We start from the raw sequence: 25,674 nt of genomic DNA on the forward strand, positions 1-25,674 counted from the left end.
GCAGGCAAACTGCTCTGCGGCATTTATTGGAGTTTTCTGGCATCTGTGAATTGTCCATAGTGTGTGAGCCTGGTGACACATGGGCAACCCCCTCAAGGGATTCCCCTGCATTGTGCCCTATGCTGCCTGCAATAAGCTCCAGGTCCCAGCACTACCTTGTAGTGCATAAGCAGTTAAAAACAAAGGGAATATGCGTTTCTTTAGAATGATGTGTTCTTTGACCATAAGTTTGGCAAAACATAAAATTAAAAAATTAGACGTATACTGCAACCTTTAGATTTCTTGTGTAGAATTCAATCTACTCTTTATTTAAATAGTACTGACCTCGACTACATTAGACAGACTGACGGTATGTGGAAAGTAGGGTGTTATAAGTAAAGATTTATATTTTGGAACTACTGGCTAAATACTTTGATATTCCAATTCTTTTCAACAGATTCTAGTCCCATGACAACAATCCTCTGTAAGCAAATGTCCATTATCAGCATAGAAAAAAACCCTTGAGTCACTACGTAATGCATTTTTACAAATATATGAACAGTAATCAAAGAAGCATGATACTGTAAGTGAAAGAGCAAACACACTCAGATTATACAAAGGATGTAAAGCCCCCCCCCCCACATTTACCATCACCAGCCTGTGGATTTTCCGTCCAAACCAGCTTTTCAACTTTCTGCTTGAAGCCATTTTGGCTAAACGGGTGCCTAGAAAGTACAAGTAGGGTTTTTCCCTCATACAAGCACACGCATTTTGGCAAGATTATTGACATTGACCAGCTTAATGTCAAAGTCGCACATCCACATTGTTTAACACAGTGACAATTAGCATAACAGGGGATGCAGTGCACCTGAAATCTAACCAAGACACAAGGACCAGGTTAATAGCATTAACATTCACCAGTTACCTTCTCTGTATACTAAGGCCACTGGGCAGATACAGAAAATTCAATTCTTATTAAAGTATCCATAATGCAGAATGATTCAGTATAAAATCAGTTATGCATTTAGAAAACACCTTACTATTTCTTGCAAAATTAAAAACCAAAAAAAAAGAGCAGATCCAAACACGGTAGATAATTTTATTTACTTACATTTGGCCATAAAAAATAAATGTGCAGCAAAGAAGCTACTATCAGAACGCAGTTAGGCACAATCAATGTACCTAGAACACTTCTCTCCTCTTGTCTTCAGGAAGATCTTTGAGACCCTGAAGTTCCCTTAAGCCCTATTAAAGGGAAAGAGTATGTACTTACCATTTCATATTCAAGCATTTCGCTCTGGGGTCGAGCTCATATAATCAATTAAAAAAAAATTAAAAATCTTGCTACTTTAAAAACATATCAAGATGTAGTTACCTCCAAAACCAGGCGAATGTTTGCTTTGATTTTTGCAGAGTCCTTGGTTAGAGCTTCAGTATATCTTAAAACACACACACAAAATATACAGAACTGCATCAAAATGTTTTGCAATGCAGTAATTCTGTTTATATGTATTTAGAGGTCATCTGGTACTGATGCTCTTTAATGCCTTAATGACCCCTTGAATTACTCATACTACAGTGCTGTAGGTGCACTGCAAGAGTCTTCATTAAAAGGAGAAGTAGCAAGATCTGCCATGAGATTAATCTACTTAGTTCCTGAATAAGTAGAACAAAAAGAATGACACATGCCGTCGACATGTAAAATGATTGGGAGTTTCTGTTCCTAAGAAAGGCCAACGGGGTCACCATTTTTAAGTAAGATGATGAGAAATTTAACAAGACACAACATTAGCAAATTACTAAACTTCTGTTAAAACCACACAGCATGGGTATAAAAATGAGTTGCATCCAAGCTCTGCAGAGCTCCCAGTGCTGACAAGATGTTGAACCAAGTGAAAAAATACTAAAATCATCATTTGTAAAAACTGACAGTATCCCTAACAGATCTCAAAGGCAGGGAACGTGAGTTTTAAAAATGCCAGCAAAATCCATTATCAAACAGCTTCATATTTAGTTTATGAAACAAGGGGTTAAGCACAGTTAGTATTTCAAACTGTTCGACGAAAAGAATTTTACCAGAGTAGGTCATGTATTGCACAGTATGTCAGTATGGGTATTGAAATATCCATCAAAGCATATTTTAAATTCTAAAGCAAAGTAGTAATATTAAAAACTCATTACAAAAAAAAAAAAACACAGAAAAAAAATAAAATTACACTACTAAAACCATACATTCAGACTCACTTTGTAAGTTGATTTGTCTTCTTCTCAATGAACTTCAGAGCTTCTGGTAACGTAAACTCGACAAAAAATCCATAGCCAACAGCCACAAATATTGTGGAGGAGTCCGGACTGAAGAAAAGTGATTAAACATTCTGTTAGGTTGCCAATGAAAAATGTGGAATGAGAGCAACTTCAGCCAAAGCACGACTTACACATGAGCTTGGACATAGAAATTACATCCCAGGTCCACCTCAGTCTTGAGTTCTTTGCTACCAGCTTCCTAAAAAAGCAAATAAAACCTTTATGAAGTCTGAAGAAAGTCAACATCATATTTTATTGCTTCATTTGTTTTTATAAAAAAAAGTACTGAAAATTTTGTATAAAAAAGGTAAAAATAAAAATAGTATAAAAACAAACATTTCAAGTCCTTGAAAGAGCATATCTATCAAGACACCATACCTGTAGACTCTCAATGGTATTCTTTAACTGAAGATACTGAGCTATCTTCTCATACACCTCATCTCTCTGCTCCAACACCTTCCTGTTAAATATCACATTGCAAACCAAATCAACACTGGTTTAGGGATCTCTCCTTTGAATTTAAAATTAGTACGTTCATATACATCTATAGCTACCAAATGGATCCAGCGTTCAGTTACATATTCCCTTAAGGTTTACAACAGACGACTATACCTCAAGAAGAACGTTTGCTTTTAAGTATGTACTTAAGTTTTATATGTCATTTTAACAAATGTGTAAACGTTAACGAGCTATATGTACACAGACACTTACTGCAAATCCCTCTTCAGGACTTCATTGATAAAAGTTTCGTACTGCAAGACCTTCTTATCGATGTTCGCTTTGCCTGGAGTCATGGCGTTTTTTCGCCTTACACGTGCGCCAAATCTGAAAGGACACAAATTTATTACGAATTACTCATTAACAGTAGTCGCCAAATTACTACGTTATAATAAATATACAATGGCGATAAATCGTTTGCCTATGCAGGTAGCATGGCTGCCCAACACTAGTTAGCGATAACACATTCGGAGGTATCTAAAATTAAAATAAACAAATAAATAAAAAAATAGGTCAGAGGAAGAAGTCCATTTCAACGGTAAATCCAAGTATCGCGAATATTTATTTTGGTTCTAAAATAGCTAAAAATTCATAGTTACTAAACTGAAACTAAACGGCAACATAACGTAAACATTTAACTACAAACGTCCCTTTATAACATACCTACAGTGATCGTTCAGTGATCAGAATGCAAAAACAAGCGATCAACCTAAAATAAACTTCTTCTGCATCTTGATTTATGTGGAAGATTGTTATTATAAACAATATTAATAACGATTAATCTAACAACAACGTTGTAATTCAAGCAAAAAGACCTAACTACAACCGTGACTATACACTACCAAACTGCATGAAACGCGCCATCTCATTGGTTACTATGAACGTCGACCTTTATATTTTCGTATATATTACGTCTTGATTGGTTAGAACACTGAGCTCTAAAAAAGACCAATGGCTCAGCTAGCACCAATTGAAACACGTACTTTAAGACGGTTCTTACGTCTCATTAAGGTCCTCCTGCGAGTCTAATATTACGTGTAAAAAAATCTCATGTGACTAGCTTGCACCAATGAGTAACGGGCAAGCTTTGAGTTTAAATAGAACATATTTCACGGTTTCCTATTATGGGAATTGCACGTGAGAGACTTGAAACAGTTGGTTAAGTGAATGTAGAATTGATTCCAGTGTATTTTGTGCACTCTTACTTGGCTAGTTTTGTTAAATTAGGGTCACGATGTTTGTCCAGAAGCCACAGAGGAGTATTGAGCGTCACTAGGTAGCCATTTAATGCACCTGCTGATATATCCTGCAAAGTTTGTGATATAAGATTTTTTTGTAAGCGATAAACAAAAAATGTGTTAGGTAAAAGGAAGCAGTGTAACCAATTTGTCGTTATTTAAAAAAGCAATTTCAAACCCGTAGTTCAAAGGCTAAGTTGACGTCAGAATTTATTGCGAAGGTAAGGATGCTGTCATTGTTATTGCGATTTGTCACACTGAGTTAATTTATTTTACTTTTTTTTGCTAAATAGGTCGGTGAAAACTACGGAACTCAAATTTCGATATTAAAATGCTGCAGTGTTGTAAACTAGTATTTGAAATTCTCAGTAGTTGAGAAGTAGATATGCCAATGCTGAAAGCCATTCCTTAAACTAAGTCTAGCCAGTGAAAGCTATTTCAGTACTGGCAACCGATATGGGCTGAGAGCTACACTAATTCCTCTGGCACTGTGTGTATCTTTTGAAGTGTGAGGAAACATGTCTGGACCAGAATTGTTTCTAGACTCCAGCATCCGAATTTGGGTCGTCTTGCCTATAGTATTTATAACGTTCCTTGTCGGAGTTATTCGCCACTACGTTACTCAGCTGTTGCACAGTGACAAGAAGGTGGAACTCGAACAGGTGTCTGACAGGTAAGTACTGTCATTGGTGTTGCTACATAAAGGTTTGATTAATTTTAGTTAGTTAATTGAGCGTCGTGGTTCTATTCGCAGCAAAGTCCTACTGCGGAGCCGCATTTTGCGAGAGAATGGAAAATATCTTCCTAAACAGGTATCTTGTTCGCTGATTATTTTAAAATCTTTGATATGCACTACCGTTCAAAAGTTTGGACTCACTTGGAAATTTCCTTGCTTTTGGAAAAAAAGCAAGTTTTCTTTTGTCCATTAAAATTACGACAGATTGACAGGAAATATTGTGCAGACATTGCAAGTCATGTACAACATTAACATAGCCCCTTAGCAACAATTAGTCATGTGCGCAGTTTGAGAAACGGACACCTTATAGGTCTTCAACTAGCAGCTTCATTAAATAGTACCAACAAAAGACCAGCGTCAATGTCAACAATGAAGAGTCAACTCCAGGATGCTGGTCTTCTAGATATAATTGGAAAGAAAAGCTGTATCTCAGAATAGCCAATAAAATGAAAAGACTGAGATGGGCAAATGAACACGCTGGACAGAGTGGGGAAAAAAGTGCTATGGATAGACGAATCTAAATTTGAGATGTTCGGATAACGAAGAATGTTTGTGAGACGCAGATCAAATGAAAAGATGTTGGAGGAGTGCTTGATGATATCTATCAAGCGTGGTGGAGGCAATGTGATGGTCTGGGGCTGCTTTGGTGATGGTAAAGTGGGAGATTTGTACAGACTAAAAGGGATCCTGAAGAAGGAAGGCTGTCACTCCATTTTGCAACGCCATGCAATACCCTGTGGACGGTGCTTAATTAGAGCCAATTTTGTCCTACAACAGGACAATGACCCAAACACAGCTCCAAACTATGCAAGAACTATTTAGGAGAGAAGCGGCCGGCTGGTGTTCTGTGTACAATGGAGCGGCCAGCACAGTCACCGGGTCTCAGCTCTACTGAGCCGTTATGGGAGCAGCTTGACCGAATGGTACGTAAGAAGTGCCCATCAAGCCAATCCCACTTGTGGGAGATGCTTCTGGAAGCACAGGGTGAAATCTCGTCAGATTACCTCAACAAATTAACATCTAGAATGACAAAGGTCTACAAGGCAGTAATTGCTACAAATGGTTTATTTAACTATATTTCCTATTCAAACTTGTTTTCCATGAAAACATACATGAAATAAGGGAAGTGGCCCCAAACTTTTGAACGGTAGTGTACCTACACATTGCCAAATTCAAACGTCTAAATGTTTCCATTTCAGGCTTTTGCTATGCGGAAACACTACTTTAACAATGCAGAAAGTGGGTTCTTCAAAAAAGTTAAGCGGAAGGTAATTCCAAAAAACCCAATGACTGGTACGTGGCTTGAAGATGCATTATTTATAAAGAAAGATTAGTTCATTTGAGTACTTGTACTATTATTGTATCTATTATTTTATTATTTTATTATGTGTATGTGTTCTCTACTACCTTTCTCCCCCTTAGATACCAGTATGGTGACAGACATGATGAAAGGAAATCTCACTAACGTGCTACCTATGATTTTGATTGGTGGATGGATTAACTGGGCATTTTCTGGCTTTGTTACCAGTAAGCTACAGATTTAATTTTGTTTGTAGCAAGTTATTGTAAATGTTACTTATTTACAGTAGTAGCAGCATTGGCCTGAGATTTTCAGAATAGTGACTCAACCTGAAGATCGTTCATTTAGGTTCTCACTTGGGTTCTGATGTTGTACGCTTGAGCTAGGTACTTAACCTGAATTATTCCAGTGAAATACCCAGCTGTGTATATATCTGTATGTAAAAAATGCAAGTTGCCTCTAACAAGCACGTCTACTAAGCACATGAATATAATATTTCCCCCCCAGCTAAGGTTCCTTTCCCATTGACTTTGAGATTCAAGCCCATGCTTCAGCGTGGAATAGAACTTCTGTCTCTTGATGCTTCCTGGTACAGTATTTATTGCCAGTTCTTGTAAACACCTGACATTTCCATATCTTGCACACATTGCATCAAGGTAATATTTGGGTGTAGTTCCTGTCACACTCTAAAATATAGTTTCTGTTACGAAGTAATGGCTCCTGATAGGTTTTTCTTCTTTACCGTCATTTTTCACAGGGTGAGTTCGGCTTCTTGGTACTTTCTCAACGTTTTTGGCCTCCGCAGCATGTACAACCTCCTCTTAGGGCATAACAATGGTAAGTCAGGTTCAAAATAACATAATCCTGCGATCAAACTTTGCTTAATTAAATAACAATTGCATAATTTGAATCAGTGCTTAATTTAGCTCTTGGAATTGAGGACAGGATATCTGTATATTAATGCTGTATTTAAGCATTATGCATGTGTGTAATGGGTGTCCAGTTCTCAGAGGATGTTTGTAAGACATGATATGGCATTCCCATCTAGCAGCCGATCAATCATCCATCATGCAGGACCACATGACTGGAGCTGCAATGCCTGTACCTCCTGATCCCAACAAGGCCTTTAAGGTACATTTTTGCAGAATAGAATTATCTAATTTTAAAGAGTGGACTGTTTTGTATGAAAACCTACTTTGTCTTTAGTTTGGAGAAATTATTGCAGTTGTACATTTCCTCCATCCTCCAATCGATTTTCCTGATCAGGGTCACCGGGGGGGGGGGGGGGGGGGGGGGGGGGCTAGAACCTATCCCAGATCACATAGGACCTGAGGAATGGGGGATACTCTGGATGGGATATTCGTCGAAGGACATGTACACACACTCATAATAGGGACAATTTAGAAGTGCCAGTTAGTTTAACTGCATGCATTGGAAACACATGTGACATGGGGAGAATATGCAAAGCCTAGCTACGCCTTGGAGGTGTGAGGCAACAATGCAGGCCACTGAGACATCGTGCTAGTTGTATTACCATGGTCCAATTGATTAAATTAAAAAGTACTTAAGTAATGTACATTTTTGTATATTTTGCATTCATCCTTAATGTCTGAGGAGATGGGTGTATGTCTTTGGTTTCAGAGTGAATGGGAGGCACTGGAGATTGTTAATCATCACTGGGCCCTGGAGAATGTGGAGGAGGAGCTCATATGTCGGGAATTGAATTTTGGTGGCATGTTCAGTCATGAACTAAAAACCACTATGTTTTGACTGTATTTTTAAAGGTTGCCGGGATTACCTTTTCCTCGTTAGTGAATTTTTGATGATCACCATGAAAAAGGTTATTACAATGCAAATTTCCCATCTATCCATCTTCCAAACCGCTTATCCTACTGGGTTGCGGGGGGGCCGGAGCCTATCCCGGAAGCAATGGGCATGAGGCAGGGAGAAACTCAGGATGGGGGGCCAGCCCATCGCCGGGCACACTCACACACCATTCACTCACACATGCAATTTGGTCATTCCAATCAGCGTGTTTTTGGACTGTGGGGGGGGGGGAACCAGAGTACCTTAAGGAAACCCTACTATACTATAGGGAGAACATGCAAACTCCACACACAGGTAACCCAGGCAGAGACTCGAACCCGGGTCCCAGAGGTGTGAGGCAACAGTGCTAACCACTGCACCACCATGCTGCCCCTGCAAATTTCCCATTAAGTAAAATTTAAAAATGTATTGCTTGCCTTTCCCCAAGAAGTGGATTAGACCATGTTCTCAAATTAGGGTTTTAATATATGGGGTTTGTAGGTAAATATACCAGAAATTTTAGTTTGCATTAACATGAAATCACAGTAGGGAGAGTGTTTTGAGCTGTTGTGTATTTGACTATTCTCTATCACAAGTGTTGTTAAAAATACATCAGTAAAAAACAGGATATTTGACGTGAGTACCCTCAATAAATGTCCTATCAGCAGGAATGTAAAGTACTTTTGCTTGTAGGTTAGTTACAGTCCTTAAGGACTGAATCAGGTTTGTGTTACACTACTGATAACTAAGAAAGTAACCTATATTTAAAACATTTAGTGGAACTGTGTGGTTCAATGCCTGTTTGTAACATACTGGACTCAAGAGATACAAGTAACTGAAGAGCCATACAGGAATATGTGTAAACTAAAAATGGACAACTACATATTCCTTTACACTATGAAAGGAAATATTTCATATTGCTTGTCAAAGAATCTGTAAGAGTGCAATAAATTTGTTGAAAAATACTGATAATAGACTTGAGTAGAAACCATTTACAAAGTGAAATTGACCTATGCCAATGTAGTCATGCCCCTGAGGGGGGAGAAAATGCTTTGCAGCGTAAAATTTGATAAAGCAGGTAGCTGGTTTCTGAGCTGTTGAGAGGGGTATTATAATAGTATAAAGTCCAGTCAACAGTGGTTGAATTTAAGTAGCAAGAATGTGGATGCAATGAGAATTTTTTTTTTTATTTGGTGAGAATATTTTGTTACCAACATAGGTGAAAGAATCAATTGAGCAATCTTATGCGATTACATTTCATAGCTGAATAATTAACGTAAATAAACTAATTTTTAAATAGCCTTTTATTTACACTCTTTTACAGCATGCAAAAAATTCTATACAGTAAATTTAACTGCAAAATAACACACAGCAAATTCTTGATCCAATATGTCTATATATACATACAGATCTATGAGCATATTCAGGTATAAGTAGTACAAAATGTCAAGTTATTGGCACATGATGATTAACTTACAAAATATTAATCATGGGTGTTCATAAGGGGAAATATCACCGTTGCCTGGTTTGAATATTCAACAAAAGACAATACCTGCTGCATGTTTTTGTTATAGATCTGATCATGTATTTTGTATAATAAAGTCTTTAATCACATTTCCAAGTAAAAGTGTCACAGGATCTGAACCTGGGTGGTTTCAATTTGGAGCAAGAAAATTAACACTAGTCTCACCTCATTCTGTCATATCACTGTGTATAAGTCATCACTGTAAATCACATACATACAGCCTATTCTCATTAAGGTACAGTAACGTTTAACCCATAATTGTGATATACATTATCCAAATTCATACCAATTATCTGATCCCTGAAGAACACGACGGAAATGGCTGTATAGGTGCATTTATGAGTCAAGGATAAGTAAGCTTTTGTTTTGACAATTGTTTCATTTAAAAAAGTCAAATCCATGTTTAGTAACAACTATGAGCAGCATAAATCTGTTGTGTGCATAAAGGAAGACATGGGTGAGGAATGCCCAACTCTGAAAACGAACACCTGATCAAATTTACTGCCTGTATAAAAGCTTTACACATTATAAAAGCCCTTCCCCACATGTGCTGACATCAGTGGCCATACGTGCAAACATGTAACGCGAGTGGGAGTCATTAGATGAAACAAGCAATGTGACAATATTAAGTTAATATTGTCAAATGTGCCACATATCAATGGAACAGACTGCAGTTTTTCTCGATCTAGTTAATCCAGAAGCAAGCCTGACTGCTTCTATCCCTAATTTTAACATGTCACATGGTTCCATTAAAACCAAACCACAATGAGATTTATTGCTAGAGGACATAGTTAAATGAGTGGATGAAAATCTTGCTTGAAATAGCACTGGAGCACCCCATGACAGACGGACACTTGGCCCAGCTGCCCTGGAAGACACCCTAAACACAACAAGTAGAGTGTCACTCTGTAACGACCAACATCTCTCTGGGAGACTAATGTCATTTCTGGGATAGCTCTGTGCACAGGATACACATCTGCCCCCCGCCCCAGGTGTTTTTAATGAACTGTAGCAGGTGATGCATTTTTATGCAGACATGACAAAATGCTGAATTATTATGGTCATGAGGACTGCGTCGAAATGGAAAATAGGAACGTCTGCTTTTTTGTTAACAGGTTTATGGAAAAATGTAATCAACCTAAAAGTTGAAAAGGGAAAAAATATTCAAACTCATCTGTTTGGAAGTATAACAAGACATTATGATGTGAATGAGAGGACCAGTCTGCTCTCGGGAACATGTGCATGCCAAAGAAACTTGTCTCGTTGCTGCTGGTGAGGTGAGCGTGGGCTGTGTCAGCAGCCCCCGATAGCTCTGTGGAGGCAAGTGCAATGCCAGACCACACGCACATCCACTCTCGGTATGGAAAAGACAAGGGCTTTACAGGTGGGATCCACAGGCTGTGAGCCATGGTAGTACGGACAGTGTAAAACCTAACATTTCATTTATTGATATCAAAAGGTAGATATACAATAAAATATTCCATCTATTATTAACAAGAAGATAAAATGGAAAAAATACCCACCCCCTGCTCATCTAAGCAAGATGACCAATGATAAAACAAGAGTAATTAGAATATAAAAATACTGTACAATTGCTTTTGAAAAATCAGTCAAGAATGTATTCAGAAAGCACATCTCCGATAAATTTCTCAGTACTAAGACTAATTAAGAAAGATCTTTGCATCTAAATTCTAATTACTTTCCTTAACAATAAAAATACAAACTCTTTATGGATTTGAAAAATATGTTTCTTGTTATATTCCATAACAAAGATCCTTTCCCGTCATCATATCAAAGGAAAAAGCCGATCATCATAAGTAATGGAAGGTTTTTCTAAAAGCACTCAAATGCCATTTCCCAGAAACAAGCATGTGCTGCCTATCAAAGACAAGAAATTCCTGCTATGAACATAATTCATTAAGAAAAATAAATAACTGATCACCACATACCTGATACCAAGCCAATAGCTCGCCATCTGCCTTAAAAGTAAAATGACTGTTCTAACACTATGGTGTCTGACGTCCATAGTGATGATTTTTGCAGCTTCTACATTATATTCCCGTTCATGCAGTCCCTGATATGAAGTGGAAAAGGGTGAAATGCAACCCAAGCTGAACGTAGGACACCCACAGTCTTTTAGCAGTTTCACAGGATGCTTTTCTGTCTTAAATATCTGTGCATTAAAACGGCCCATCTACTGGAATACGTTGAATAAAGAAAGCTAAAATGTAAAACTGTTTCGAGTATCAAACAGAATCTTTCAGTAAAAACTATAGGTCACCAGCAAAATGCATGGACAGCAATGCGGCAGGATGCTTGTAGCTAGACAACAACACATGAAACAGTTCCTCCTCTCAGACAAGAACTACACTGAGTGCATAGCTACTTACCACTGGCTACTGGAAAGAATCACTGATCACTACAAACCAAACTGTCCCAAACCTCCAGAAAGGAGCACGTGGATTCAGTATCTTCTAACATGTCTGGAATTTGCTTCAACTAGAGTATGATTCTTCTGCATCTGGTATTTTTATTTCAGTCTAAAGCAAGACAGCTACTTATAATAGTCATGTTTACCCATGAGAACCTGGTTCATTGCTTTTAGAAGTTTTTCCCTAGCCTAAACCTGGTTAATATAGGTAAGGAAACCACCTAGGACGAATCCACAAATGGTATTTCGGCTCCAACAGTTTGCAGTCATCCAATCATCAGACCCAAGAGCCAGCGGGGCATCGCCCTCCAGTGCCTCTCACTTGTGCACCAGCCTGAGAATTCTGACCCACCTCTAATGCCAAGAGGAGGCAGTAGGTTCAAGTTTTTCTTCTTTGAATAGGACAAATACAAAGCAATAAGAAACAAAAACAAACAAGAATAGCTGCCCCTCCTACATACAAGAAAAAAAAAAACGAATTAAGGATGGAGAATGCTGCTTTAGTCTGTCTCCATATTGACAGAGGAACTGGCGCCGTCCACTTTGTCACAGAAGGGGGAGGGGGTGGTGCTGGCAACCGGTGGAGATGAGGAGCAGCTATCCGAGGGAGCAGGCAGGATGGGCTGGCGGATCTTGTCTTGTCGTTGGTAGAACAAGAGGTAGGCAGCATTGGTCTTAGGGTGCGGGGGAGGGGCAGGAAAGGGGAGTTTGCAGTTACAAGAGTCACCAGCTCAATCATATAATGACAGCCATTATACAAGAGCCCTGCCTTACATGCCCACATGTAGTCCAATATAGTCCAAGAGTCCAAACCAAACCTGCCCTTTAGGCATCATTACAGAGCCATCCATCATTCCATGGAGATCATGCACAGGATTCTCTTGCTGTAGCCCATGTTCCAGAACTGGCCCTTTTAAGTCATCCTTTTGCCGATTGCTAGGGCTGATACTATGTAGATGCAATGATATTGATTTCCTGCTACTCTCCCCACACCTCATGCAACTCCCTCCTCCTTCCCCACCTCCAACAGCACGTCTTCGTTAATTGCTAGGTCACCGGCACGGACACAACGGGGCAATCCAAAACTGCACAAGGAATTTCTAGATTTTATTCTCCCGATATGCCTGAACTCATTTAACCCACCCGAGTGGTCTGCTTACCACGATTTGTTCCTCCCTTGCATAGGTCACCTTGCTGTCGTCGAAGTAATACCATTGGCCGTTGTCCTTGTTCCGTGCATAACTGGTATCTACAGATGACAAAAAACAAGGACTGCTACAGAATCCTGCAGCAGAAGATCTGGAATGCATGGAGGGCTATCTTCTGACACCCAGCCTGTGACTGTGTCTGCTTGAACCAGACACTTGTTTTGATGCATTTTTTCATTTCCAAAATCATACAGCCACTTATAATAACCATACAGCTGTATTGATAAGAACTGAGCTCATTGCTTTACTGTTGCTGAAAAATGTATGAACTTACAGTGTCCATCTCTGAGTCCTCCGTAATGATTAGAAACAGCCATCAGATCATATCGGCTTGGAGGTTCCCTGTCAGAGTCCGTCTTCCTCAGCAGAAACTGTGAAAAATCCAGATCCCTACAACAATGAAAGGACGCTTATATCAGAATGCTTGGCTGTGAACAGTGTATTTAAAATACAAACAATACATCATCTTTGGAAAAGGAAGACCAGAAAAAACTGGAGCTCTGCAGTCATGAAGACACTGCTTTCATGCCAGCATGCAGCAGACCTTAGGGGAGCAGTGACAGGAGGAGTGCGTACGGCACACCTTGGGGGAGCAGTGACAGGCGGAGTGCGTACGGCACACCTTGGGGGAGCAGTGACAGGAGGAGTGCGTACGGCACACCTTGGGGGAGCAGTGACAGGCGGAGTGCGTACGGCACACCTTGGGGGAGCAGTGACAGGAGGAGTGCGTGCGGCATACCTTGGGGGAGCAGTGACAGGCGGAGTGCGTGCGGCACACCTTAGGGGAGCAGTGACAGGCGGAGTGCGTGCTGCATACCTTGGGGGAGCAGTGACAGGCGGAGTGCGTGCTGCATACCTTGGGGGAGCAGTGACAGGCGGAGTGCGTGCGGCACATCTTGGGGGAGCAGTGACAGGAGGAGTGCGTGCGGCACACCTTGGGGGAGCAGTGACAGGCGGAGTGCGTGCTGCATACCTTGGGGGAGCAGTGACAGGCGGAGTGCGTGCGGCATACCTTGGGGGAGCAGTGACAGGCGGAGTGCGTGCGGCACACCTTGGGGGAGCAGTGACAGGCGGAGTGCGTGCGGCACACCTTAGGGGAGCAGTGACAGGAGGAGTGCGTGCGGCATACCTTAGGGGAGCAGTGACAGGCGGAGTGCGTGCGGCACACCTTAGGGGAGCAGTGACAGGAGGAGTGCGTGCGGCATACCTTAGGGGAGCAGTGACAGGCGGAGTGCGTGCGGCACACCTTAGGGGAGCAGTGACAGGAGGAGTGCGTGCGGCATACCTTGGGGGAGCAGTGACAGGCGGAGTGCGTGCTGCATACCTTGGGGGAGCAGTGACAGGCGGAGTGCGTGCGGCACATCTTGGGGGAGCAGTGACAGGAGGAGTGCGTGCGGCACACCTTGGGGGAGCAGTGACAGGCGGAGTGCGTGCTGCATACCTTGGGGGAGCAGTGACAGGCGGAGTGCGTGCGGCACACCTTAGGGGAGCAGTGACAGGCGGAGTGCGTGCGGCACACCTTAGGGGAGCAGTAACAGGCGGAGTGCGTGCGGCATACCTTGGGGGAGCAGTGACAGGCGGAGTGCGTGCGGCACATCTTGGGGGAGCAGTGACAGGCGGAGTGCGTGCGGCACACCTTAGGGGAGCAGTGACAGGCGGAGTGCGTGCGGCACACCTTAGGGGAGCAGTGACAGGAGGAGTGCGTGCGGCATACCTTGGGGGAGCAGTGACAGGCGGAGTGCGTGCTGCATACCTTGGGGGAGCAGTGACAGGCGGAGTGCGTGCGGCACATCTTGGGGGAGCAGTGACAGGAGGAGTGCGTGCGGCACACCTTGGGGGAGCAGTGACAGGCGGAGTGCGTGCTGCATACCTTGGGGGAGCAGTGACAGGCGGAGTGCGTGCGGCACACCTTAGGGGAGCAGTGACAGGCGGAGTGCGTGCGGCACACCTTAGGGGAGCAGTAACAGGCGGAGTGCGTGCGGCACACCTTAGGGGAGCAGTAACAGGCGGAGTGCGTGCGGCATACCTTAGGGGAGCAGTGACAGGCGGAGTGCATGCGGCATACCTTAGGGGAGCAGTAACAGGCGGACTATATACCTTAGGGGGAAATCCACTATTGTATCCAGCTTCTCACGGGAATACTTGGTGTAAGAGAAGCGCTTCAGGTGGATGATGAGAACTTCTGGGAGGGACCACAGGTCCAACTTCTTTGTTGCCAGCTGATGCTTCTTGCATAATGGGCAGTACCTACAACACACTCTTATTTTTACCATATGTTCATACCTAAAGCTTTGCAGGGTTCTATTGGGTTGCGGCCTTCAAAGATAGAGGTTTTATGAAAAGGCCCTTATATAAAAGTTTGAAATGTTTTCTCTCCAACACTAAGGAGGGTTTAGAAACCAGCGGTACCAGGGATTCTCTTCCTCCAGTGTCTCCACTGTGGTGAAGAGTTCGATGCACTGCTGCAGATCCACCCTGGCCTGCTGGTGAGGGATCTCCATGCTCCTGTCTTTCATGTACTTCTGCGGGTGCGACATGACACAATAGCAGCGACACGCGCAGGCATCATCACGCACACCAGTGCAGAGCAAGCCTCGGCCCCTCCCATACCTCAGCCTCGTTCTCATTGTAGTGCTTCTTCTTCATGTCGGGGTCCCAGTCAATGGCAACGTAGGGCTGAGCTGCAGACAGACAGCAGAGCATTGGCTGAGACCTTGTCACCTGATCAGGGACACATTCTTAGAAAAACCACCCATGCAGAAGATTTCAATAAGACCGTGACGAGAGGAGCACTCAAATAAAGTTTGCAGAATTAAGTCAGGTTCGCTGCTGTAAAAAAAAAAAAAAAAAAAAAACACCAACATTATTTCGGACAATATATAAGACTAAAATTCACAAATATCGCTTGACAAGCTTTATTTATAAAACTAATAATTCTGCAATAAACATTTACGTCACATTAATTACAACTGCTTCTAGATTTTAACAGATCAAAAAAACCCACATCGTTGTTTTATTCTGCTTGGGGAATGGATAAATCTGCAGTTGCCTTTTGTGCATCAATTTTTACTTTTTAAAGTTATGTTTGTATAAAAAAAAACAGTACAACGGGCTAAAGTGAGCATGAGCTTAATGAGCGCATGCGTCCAGAGTTTAGGGGCAACTAGAAAGACAACGGCAACATCGCTAGTGCTGAGATCAGGGCTGGAAATGAAGCTTGCCCATTGGCCTGAGGGGGAGTAATTAAGATGAAGGTTGAATACAAAAAAAAAACTCAACAATAGCCTGTTGGCTAGCAGAAAAGATTTTGATAGCCCAAAAACAGCATGAACACATATGTTTAACAGACTTTCCTTCTTGGTTGTAAAAGAAAAGAACTGTACTCATGACAGACTCCCAGAATTCACAAAAAAAAAAAAAAGAAAAAAATTCAGTCAATTTATTTTGATACTTCTGTTTCAAAAATAAATACATTTCTACACTGACTATATAAAATAATCGTTTTTGGATGATACTGCAACGTGTCTGTATATGTGATTAATTGGAATTAAAAAAAAAATTGACAGCCCTAATCCTCCAGAGTGACGCTGGCAAGGTAGTTGGAAAAAACTAGGTTAAGTGCATTGTCAGAGAGTCCTAATATACCCTTAGAAAACACCAGGATTCGGAAATCAGAACATTTTTTGGACAGCTGGATGACTTTGCTATATACTGACCATGTTACCACGGAATGCGCAAAATATTAACCTGTTTACAGAAACGAATAAATGATATACTGAAAATAACTGTACAGGGTCATTTACTATTGTGTGACGTGATGGCCTTTGACTGCCTTTTATGCTTTAAAATTACATTGTGCAGTGTGGGCTAGTGAAAATTTATTTTGGTTAGTACGTTTTTTTTACTGAATTAGCCCAGTGGGCTAGTAGGCGAACCCGTTGAGTTCGGCCCCTAGCTGAGGCTGAGGTGATGTGCGTGGGGGGGGGGTCGAGCCCGGGACTCACAGCTGAAAGAGAACGTGCTGCCGCCATCAGCCATGCCCCTCTCCGTGGTGCCGTTGGAGTTCACTGCCTGGATGGAGAACAGCAACTTGCTGCGTTTAGCGGGACAGCACTTTCTCTTCGGTTGGCGCTCACTGGACTGAGGGCTGGGAGGTGTAGCTTCATCCTTATCAATGTCCTCCTCCTCTTCGCCTTCCTCGTCCTCCTCAGAGGGCTGCTGCCTGGCAGCCTGCGGCCTGTCAGAAGCATCTGGTAACTCCTTTGAGACAGTGGCTGCAGCAGCCTCCCCATCCTCTGCAGTATGGCCCTTTTTCCTTCTGCTATTGGCCACAGCGCTGTCCTCTTGTCCCGTGACGTTGTTCGCATGGTTGACCTCAGACTCCGAGCCCTCAGCTTGGCCGTCCCCGTCTCTCTTGGAGGGCCCTGGCTCGTCGCTCTCTTCTTCGTCGTCGTCTACAGCCAGAGACAGAAGGATGAGTGACATGCATAAATGACTAATTTTTTACAAAATGCTCCAAAGACTGACTCCATTGGGAGCTGACAGCATAAAATAAATCTGTTCCTCCACAAAGAAAAGAAGAGAAAAGAAGACAAAAGAGAAAACAGGAGAGGAGAGACTGATCCGACTCACAATGCACTTCACAAAAGGTTCCTCAGGATAACTATGTATTCAGAGTAATGGGGGTAACATTACCATCGCTCACTCCATTGGTCTGAGTCTTATACAGCTCTTCTTCCTCGTCGTCATCATCATCTGCCTCCTCTTCTTCGTCCACCTCTTCTGATGGGTCCGGCTGACGAACATAGCGTCTGAGAGAGAGAGAGAAAGAGACTTCAACGAACTCCAGGGAACAAGGAGGTCTACCTATCTTATGCTAAATAAACAAATCAGTAGCTCAACCAGCATGTTAATCGAAACTGATTTAAAAAGAGGGACCCGTACAGGCCAGAATATAACTGAACACATAAATAGACTCCACTCACGCCAAACGCTGAAGGAAGTGGTGGTAGAGGGACTCCCGAGAGCACAGGCTGCGCGGCGTGGAGATGAGCAGCGGATGGCCGAACAGCGATGTGCCGTAGTTGCTGTTGCCCGAGCCGTAGTCACGGTAGTGCGAGCGCTCTCGCAGGTAGAGTGCCAGCACCACCTCATCTCCATCCTCCTCGATGGAGCCCTTGCTCAGCTCATAGCTGCCGTAAGAGAAGACAAGGGCATTTACTATGTGTCTGGATGGCCATGGGAGGCCTTACACTGGCTGCAGCATGTGCCAAATACACCCAATTGGGATTCAGACTCACACAAAGATGTCGTCCCGATCCAGGATACAGCTAAGGGATTCATCAGACTGGTAGATCTTATAGAAGCGATGGTTGAACACGTCAGCCACGATCATCTGAGCAGTAATGAAAACCCAGGTCAGCTAGCCCAGGGCAAACATTCACGCACAACAGAATCTCAATAATTAGTCATCACACTATTCATAAGTAGGATTGTTCAAGAAGCACACAAAAAAACACCCTCTGATTTACGTTACGGTTGCTCCTGATGACAGCCATGCAAAAATGCTTGAATTAACAGGGTTTAAGAGACCCTTACGTTCAACTCACCTGACTGGCTGACACATTGGTCAGTTGGGACAGAGCCAAACATAGATCTGACACTTTGCCTGCTTTGGGTACAACCAAGCGATACTAGTTAAAGAAAAGAAAAATAAATGTCAAATAAAAACAATTTCAGTCCATTCCTGCAGTAGCCATGGAGATTTGGCAGGATAATTTCAGGCAGGGGGGTGGTTTACCTGTATGGGTTTGGCTGCTGGGTCAAGAGAGACAAAAAATACTTCCATCACTCTGTCCTTGCTGACAGGCAAGGGCACACTCAGGTAACAGAAGGGGTCAAAGGTGACAGACACTTTGTGGCATTCGGGGCAGACAAGGGTGGACTTGAACAATCCATGAAAAATGTCCACAATCACAGAGTCGTTCCGTCGCCGGTGGTTACGCCACGCCTCCTCAGCCACAGCCTGTCACATGACATACTAGGCAGTCAGAATCCAACAGGGTTACACTCTCCCTACTCTTAAATTTAGGGACAAGTCATAACTTTACAAAATACAAAATATCTAAGCATAGAGAGCAAACACAAATATACACAAAGGAGAGGTTGTTCTAATGCCGTATGAACCCACAGCAGGTCTACACATGCATCTTGACAGTGATTACGACATAATACCAGACACAAAAGATGAAACTTGACCCAATCATCTTACAATATATGAATCCCAGTATATGTACTTAAGTGTGCATGGATGACTGTTCACAAACCTGGTCAGGTCTACCATCAGCATCCCGTAACTCTATATACTCCTTGTTCTTGACACGGTTCAGGTCCTCGTGCAAGCCATCGAGCAGGAAGGAGAGCAGCTCCTGGGAATCGTGCTGCTGATAGCCCAGGAACTGGGAGGCAAAGTGGCCCACCTTGGTCTGCACATGAACAGCCATATTTGAGGATCAGGGCCTCTACTGAAAGGGGGAAGCATAGCTTGGGACCTCTACAGCGGCCTACCTTGAAGATACGAGGCACCACAGAGTAATGGCGGCCGGACCACATCTGCTTGATGACATCAGCATAGGCCTCCGCGATCTCGCCTTTCATACCCAGCGGGTTGGTGAAGTTCAGCTCCTCCAGGTAGCCATTGCGTAAGAAGTACTCCGTCAGGGGAGGGGTGTTGCTGAGACACTGGAAAAGAGAAGGGGGGGGGGAGGTGCACTGCTAAAAACACCAACTGTCCAGACAGCTGCCCTAATGCTGAAAAGCCATCACATTTCACTAGCTTGCTAAAAATAAGCCGGGTGAAAGCTAACTTTGCCTGTCACGTAGCGAAGCTGCCAGGCATGAAAATTCACTAAATAAACAAGGACATAAAAACAGAAACGCCAGTAGCAGAAGCACCAGCAGCAGCCTACCTGAAGGGCAGAATTCATGAAGCATGTGTTTCCCAAGTTTGTGAGGCCACACACTCCTGGCTGACCATGGTACGAGTCCTGCTCGTCCATAGAGTTCCTCCTGGAGACACAGTGCAAGGCAACACATCCGCAATTAGCACGGTAACTGCGCTCCCTATCACTGTGAGATTATACAGTACCTACTGTCACACTGCATTCCAGTTCAATAGAAAATACAAAGAAAAAAAGAAGAGCTATTTAGTATAAGTATATCTACGCATCCATCCGTCTTGCAAAAGCTTATCCTGGTGTCTTAGGCAACATGGATGGCATCTATCTATGTACCATATATTTCTTTATTACACACAAACACATATTGATTATACACACAGCCATAGGCTGACAAGCTACACGATTCAATCACCCCAACAAAGGTGAGGGATATTGGGGTGAATAAACATTAGCAGTATGTGTCAACTATAAAAGTCAGTCTATTGAACCTCCAGTCAAAAAAAAATAAATCAAAAATATTTAATGTGTCAGTTCCATTTATGGGTAGTTCTAGAGCCCAACTTACATCTTTACTTCCCTCATGCCTCAACTGTAAGCTACTGAAGGAATAAGGACTGAAGCTATTCAAAGCGTCTGAAGGTCAAAGGGTGGCCCTACACCTTATGATACTCTTGCTATCGATATGTTTGCATTATTTGTTCCAACCTATACGTGTCCATATCCTACACACATCCAGCAGGTAGTTAAAAGGCATTTTTCATCTGGTTCTTTACTTAAGCTGTGGCAGCAACGCTATGATGTTGACCACAGTAAAGATACTTTCTTATGTTCAGATCTTACACCTGACTTCTTCATATTGTGACACAGCAATACATCACGGGGCTTTCGTAAACAGCCACATGGTTAATCATTAACAGCCTTGTTTTAAGACACCATTAGAAGTGTAAGAGGTAGCCAGTAGCTTTTGATGTGTGATAGAGTACATAATAATTTATTTGTAGTGACTAATGGTGAGCTGACACGCTTCTGAACGCCCATAAAAGTTCCAAAAGGAGACCTTAAAGCAACACATTAAGTCCCCTAATAATCTTTAACAGTAAAATTTTTATTTTTGCTGAACCAGACTTCAGGGCTATGACACATTTCAATTGTACCGTCTAATTTAAAAAATTCTATTCAAGCTTTTCACTGGTAAGATCCAATTAACTTCACGAGGCCATAATTCAAAAGCATTGAGAAGCAAATGCATTATTATAATAGATGTTCAAACTGAAGATCCTTGCTGTGACTACCAAACCAGCCAATCTCACAGTATGTCACTCACATAATTTGAGGTCTGGAGCTGGGCCAGGTACCATCAGTGTTCCTCATCTCCATGATCACTGTCTGCAACACAACAGGAGACCTTCAGGAAGGAGGAGGAGGAGCCAAGGCCAACATGCGACTGAGCTCTGGTTTGCACAGAGAGAGGAAGGAGGGACGTACCATGCCAGAGCTGAGACAGGACTCAAGCACGCTGATGTGAACATTGCGCAGCCTCTCACAGGTTGTGTCAGAGCTTTTCATCCACAGCCTGGTCTCCGCAGTCTCCGGTACCTCAAACAGCCTTCGCATAGCCTTCTGAATCACAACTGTTAAAGGACCGGGAGGGGAAATACCATGGAACCACATTCGACAGACATGGCAGCACAAAAATGAATACAAACACGAAGATACTCATCAGGATGCTACATTGTCTTCTACAGCACATGTCACAGAATGTATTGTAAAGATGTCAAGTTTGACAGTCAGGAACTCTGGAATAAAGAGGGCTTACATATAGAGTCCGCGCGGCTGAATTTCTCAGTGAGAACGTTCTCCATATCACTATGCAGACACAAGAAAATCTCCACCGGGTATACCTCCACTTTGACAGTGCTGGGCAAGTCCACCACCTGACACAAAAAGAAAAAAAAAAAAAAGGTTGGATTTACATCCCACTGATACAAGATCAAGGCGATACACAACCTAAGACACAGCTACCTCCATTCAGCTGAATCCATCCCTTGCTTTATGTGAGATCTGACAAGGACAAATGGTGGCAACAGGAACCTACCTTGCGTTCAAGGGGGGACTGATCAGCCACCCTGCCATACCAACTCAGCAGTTTATGCCAAGCCTCTGCCGGGATCAACACAAAATCCTCATTCTCCACGAGCCCATCCCTCAAATGGTAGGACTCCAGATCTGTATCAAGAATAATTAAAAATATATAACAGCCTGTTATCATCCTTCATACTAGAGCAGTGATTCCCAACCGGGGGTACACGTACCCCTAGTGGTACGCGAGCACATTACAGGGGGTACGTGGAAAAAATTTTTATATTTAATTTCCCTGATGATGGGTAAATATTATCAGCCATTCCATTAGCTGTGCCCTGGTATAGAAAGAAAATCTATCTGGGATGTGTTGCTTAATGAATAACAAACCCAGCTTTTATCAATGAAAAGAGCAAAAAAAGACATAAACTATTGAATCATCAACACATTTGACAAAGGGGGTACTTGTGGTATGAGAAAATCTCTCAGGGGGTACACAATTCAAAAAAGGTTGGGAAACACTGTACTAGAGCATATATTGTCAAAAATTGCTGAACATCATGATGCGGTTGTTGATATACAATAGCCAGAACCATTCATTGATACCTCTCATAAATGGGAGCAAAGATAGCATGCTATCCTGAGACATTTACGCATTTATTTTACATAACCACTTATCCAGTAGTGAGCTTGGAGACTATCCCATGAAGAACAAGGCAGGATGCAGGGGAGACCCTGAAACGGATGCCAGTCCATCACACGGCACACATTCCCACTCGCAACTACATTTCATAGATGATTGACAGCTCCCAGCTTACCTAACCACAATTTTTGGACTGCATTACACAACAGAAACTAACGCAACGATGGGAGATCATGTAAACTCCATACACACACAGAACCAGGGGTTTCTTGCTATTTCCCAAAACACATTTGCAGAGTATTTATTACTTATATGATTCCTTGAAAGGCCAGACTGGATTTTTTCCGGTTCACTGACCACGAAGATCAAATGAGAAGTTTAGTGTAACTATATTCGGCCAGTTTGACTGATGGAACAAAGCAAATCCACCATCAACCATTCATCTAAAATTAAGAAACTCTTTCTGGATAAGCCTACCTTCCTTACAGATCTTCTGACTATTCCTTGCAAAAATTCATATAATACTTTTCCCCACCTGCCTCTCATGAGATGACAAGCAGCTCAGTTGAACTCACCCTCGAAGAGCTCTGTGTTGTCAATATGCCCAGGAAAGGAGGAGGAGTTTTGGTCCCCTGTCTCGACATACTCCTTCCACAGCTCATACCATCGTTTGTCCAGCAGGTACCTGAAATACAGTCAAAACAGACTTTCAGATTGTTTGTTTCTCTTACCTTTCATCTGCCCCCATTGTCTTTCATTCCTGCGACGAAGTTGCTGATGTCACACATTCCTTTAAAGAACTGTCCCGTCTGGTACTCATCATTCCACTTCTGCCCCAAACCTCAGTTTGTCTAAGCTCTTCATTAGAGATCAGCTCTCCACCCTCATCACACACATCTTCATCCTGACATTCCTAAGCTCCTTCTGTCAGATCTCATACTGGTCCCCCTCTTGATGAGTCTTTTGCTCCTGAGACCTGAGAATCTTCTCAGGCCAAAGTGGTGACACATCCAGGATAATGTACCAAAGCCAGGGAACAAGAATCATGTGGTACTGTAACTAAGCAGAACCTTCTGGAAACCAGGCTGAATTCTTGATCCATAATAATCTATAAGTTCTATGTAGATTCTTAAGGAACCTTTGCAGGGAGAGTAATCACTAGTTTTCTCCCTGTAATTAAGTACTCCATTCAACATGGACTCCTATGAACAGGAACCAACAACCTTTCAAATACGGGGTCAGAGTCCTAATCCACAGAACCACATACTACCCTAGTGAGTATGTTAATATAATACATTTATTTATCCATAATAAAAGAGGTACCCAACGATACCTGAACCTGTTAAAACAATGTTATACAATTAATAAAGATGTAATTTGGTAAATTAGTGCACCAATGCCATGTCGTGGCAAACATCCAGAAAACGGACGTATACAAAAAGAAGACCACAAGAAGCAGGTATTCTATGGCGCGAATAAATGTGGATTTGGGGAATAAAAACTTTTATTTAGAAGTACAGATTCTTTAGAAAGGGTGTCATGACTTATTTACCTTTTCAGCGTACACTGCGCTACGTTTCTCAGCTTTTGCCCAAAGCGTTCATCAAAAAGTTCTGCGGTTTTGGAAAGAAGTGAACCCGGGTAACGAAATGAACCCTAAAAAGCAAAAAGCTTCGGGCGCAGGTCCGTGTAAAAACTGTAACAGTTCACAACATTAAATATGCTAGTTCACTTATGTTTTACTGACAAGATTGCTGGCAGTGCAACTACAGAAGCTATAATGCACTGGTGTTACCGAAAGTCAGGAGTTGACGTAAATGGATAGAAAAACAGATACAAGTTGAAACTGAAAGTAACAAATTAACACAAGGCTTAAATTTTTAATTATTCGGCAAATCTGACCATATGTATATATGAACTTAGTCATCCAAGTTGTGTGTATTTAAAATCAGAATTAAGACGTCTAAAAAACGATAGCTACCCAAGCTGCGAACAGACCTTTTAGTAGCGACCTGCATTGAAGTTATTAGTCAACTGCCCAACAGACTTGCGATCCAGGCAGAGCGCGTCGATTTAAAATGAGGGTTTTTCAATCATTTTAAACTAGGGACCACAAATGAAAACACACCAGAATTAGGGATGGCATAACTACCGACGATATAAGAACCGAGGGGATTGCAAAATTTCTGGCTCAGACTCGAAAGTTCCCCCTTCAATATCTGTCGCGTTGAGTAAACTGGATACCGACAATAATACAGGTGGCTGCGCACCCTGTTACTGCTCTACAGACCCTGAGAGGTTCGTCGAGCGTAGGGTGAAAGCGGCCATGCACAGGGCTACCGGCTGCCTGACAGTTTGTGGGCGGCGCGTCCCAAATACTCCAGTCTAAAGCCTGTAACGGCGCAAGAGTCAGACAACAGGAATTCTGCGTATTCTATCAATGCAGCCTCGGTGTGATCATGACATGACAACAATCTCTCAAAACCGCAGTAAATAGAGGCACCCGAGCGAATGGACTCGTCGGGAAGGACAAATGAACCGGTTGAATTAGGAATCGAGGCTAGAAGTGCAGACCGCTATTGCTGGTAGGGCACCTCTCCGACCGGCAGGACCGCTGGTGGGACAGGCTGAACAGTCAAGGTTTGCTAGCCCGACAGCTATGTTATTGTCGCTGATCGGTGGGTGTCAGCCAGAGGGCGGCAAGTCAGTCTTACCAGCTGTCCCCTGCGCGGAGATGGTGGTTCTGGACCAGGCCCTCGACTTCCCTCCGTTGGGTTTCTAACCCAGGCGGTTCTGCTGCGGCGCCGTCGGCAGACCCAGCCATAATACCGCATAAATGTCAGAATGTGAAAGGAAAGCACTCCACTCATCCACCGTCAAGAAAACCGGAAAACTGGAGTGAACACCGGAAGCAGGAAGCGATTGGATGATGACTACTTCCGGTCCGGGGGGGGGGCTGGTGGGTGGT

The 25,674-nt window shown here is 42.8% G+C and overlaps 3 protein-coding genes across 8 annotated transcripts; 1 reads left to right on the forward strand and 2 right to left on the reverse strand.

The window, feature by feature from the left end:
* Positions 1–272: 272 nt before the first annotated feature.
* Positions 273–3,705, reverse strand: uxt (ubiquitously-expressed, prefoldin-like chaperone). 2 transcript variants are annotated; one of them, XM_049016734.1, is made up of 8 exons: positions 3,445–3,697; positions 2,995–3,108; positions 2,662–2,743; positions 2,415–2,482; positions 2,224–2,331; positions 1,355–1,418; positions 1,162–1,224; positions 273–704 (listed from the first exon to the last, which is right to left on the reverse strand). In XM_049016734.1, exons 2-7 carry the CDS (start codon positions 3,075–3,077, stop codon positions 1,162–1,164), a joined length of 468 nt encoding a protein of 155 aa, XP_048872691.1. In that variant the 5' UTR covers positions 3,078–3,108; positions 3,445–3,697; the 3' UTR covers positions 273–704. The 2 variants fall into 2 exon arrangements, with proteins under 2 accessions (XP_048872691.1, XP_048872693.1); XM_049016736.1 differs by having other exon boundaries at positions 273–1,224; positions 3,449–3,705.
* Positions 3,706–3,848: 143 nt separating this feature from the next.
* On the forward strand, positions 3,849–9,476 carry zgc:86609 (ER membrane protein complex subunit 3-like). Of its 2 annotated transcripts, XM_049016731.1 has the most exons (9): positions 3,849–4,240; positions 4,527–4,692; positions 4,774–4,831; positions 5,955–6,048; positions 6,178–6,282; positions 6,563–6,644; positions 6,813–6,892; positions 7,104–7,186; positions 7,697–9,476. In XM_049016731.1, the coding sequence occupies exons 2-9, from the start codon at positions 4,538–4,540 to the stop codon at positions 7,823–7,825; spliced, it is 786 nt and encodes a 261-aa protein (XP_048872688.1). In that variant the 5' UTR covers positions 3,849–4,240; positions 4,527–4,537; the 3' UTR covers positions 7,826–9,476. The 2 variants fall into 2 exon arrangements, with proteins under 2 accessions (XP_048872688.1, XP_048872689.1); XM_049016732.1 differs by lacking the exons at positions 3,849–4,240; positions 4,774–4,831 and adding an exon at positions 5,533–5,678 and having other exon boundaries at positions 4,611–4,692.
* usp11 (ubiquitin specific peptidase 11) lies at positions 9,148–25,628 on the reverse strand. Of its 4 annotated transcripts, none has more exons than XM_049016710.1 (21): positions 25,421–25,628; positions 23,282–23,391; positions 22,080–22,210; positions 21,801–21,918; positions 21,470–21,615; positions 21,309–21,370; positions 19,994–20,093; positions 19,593–19,766; positions 19,352–19,510; positions 18,826–19,050; positions 18,635–18,718; positions 18,326–18,420; positions 18,011–18,217; positions 17,721–17,836; positions 17,030–17,479; positions 15,636–15,706; positions 15,435–15,547; positions 15,123–15,272; positions 13,300–13,415; positions 12,978–13,066; positions 9,148–12,491 (listed from the first exon to the last, which is right to left on the reverse strand). In XM_049016710.1, the coding sequence occupies exons 1-21, from the start codon at positions 25,528–25,530 to the stop codon at positions 12,318–12,320; spliced, it is 3,000 nt and encodes a 999-aa protein (XP_048872667.1). In that variant the 5' UTR covers positions 25,531–25,628; the 3' UTR covers positions 9,148–12,317. The 4 variants fall into 4 exon arrangements, 3 of the variants coding, with proteins under 3 accessions (XP_048872667.1, XP_048872666.1, XP_048872665.1); XR_007398469.1 differs by lacking the exons at positions 9,148–12,491; positions 12,978–13,066; positions 13,300–13,415 and adding exons at positions 14,312–14,544; positions 14,584–14,661; positions 14,779–14,895 and having other exon boundaries at positions 15,052–15,272; XM_049016709.1 differs by lacking the exons at positions 9,148–12,491; positions 12,978–13,066; positions 13,300–13,415 and adding an exon at positions 14,314–14,466 and having other exon boundaries at positions 15,052–15,272.
* Positions 25,629–25,674: the final 46 nt, after the last annotated feature.

This window comes from Brienomyrus brachyistius, chromosome 6, assembly GCF_023856365.1.
Source record: "Brienomyrus brachyistius isolate T26 chromosome 6, BBRACH_0.4, whole genome shotgun sequence".
Taxonomy (NCBI): Eukaryota; Metazoa; Chordata; class Actinopteri; order Osteoglossiformes; family Mormyridae; genus Brienomyrus; species Brienomyrus brachyistius.

Excerpts from the sequence above, each read along its gene's own strand:
- uxt (XM_049016736.1), bottom strand. The coding sequence starts at position 3,077 with ATGACTCCAGGCAAAGCGAACATCGATAAGAAGGTCTTGCAGTACGAA. Across the intron at positions 1,419-2,223 it reads AAGACAAATCAACTTACAAA|ATATACTGAAGCTCTAACCA; the intron begins GTGAGTCTGAAT and ends GTGTGTTTTAAG. Across the intron at positions 1,225-1,354 it reads ACATTCGCCTGGTTTTGGAG|GGCTTAAGGGAACTTCAGGG; the intron begins GTAACTACATCT and ends TCCCTTTAATAG.
- usp11 (XM_049016710.1), bottom strand. The coding sequence starts at position 25,530 with ATGGCTGGGTCTGCCGACGGCGCCGCAGCAGAACCGCCTGGGTTAGAA. Across the intron at positions 21,616-21,800 it reads CAGCCGCGCGGACTCTATAT|TTGTGATTCAGAAGGCTATG; the intron begins GTAAGCCCTCTT and ends GTCCTTTAACAG. Across the intron at positions 18,719-18,825 it reads CAGCAGCCAAACCCATACAG|TATCGCTTGGTTGTACCCAA; the intron begins GTAAACCACCCC and ends TTCTTTAACTAG.
- zgc:86609 (XM_049016731.1), top strand. The coding sequence starts at position 4,538 with ATGTCTGGACCAGAATTGTTTCTAGACTCCAGCATCCGAATTTGGGTC. Across the intron at positions 4,832-5,954 it reads GAAAATATCTTCCTAAACAG|GCTTTTGCTATGCGGAAACA; the intron begins GTATCTTGTTCG and ends TTTCCATTTCAG. Across the intron at positions 7,187-7,696 it reads ATCCCAACAAGGCCTTTAAG|AGTGAATGGGAGGCACTGGA; the intron begins GTACATTTTTGC and ends CTTTGGTTTCAG.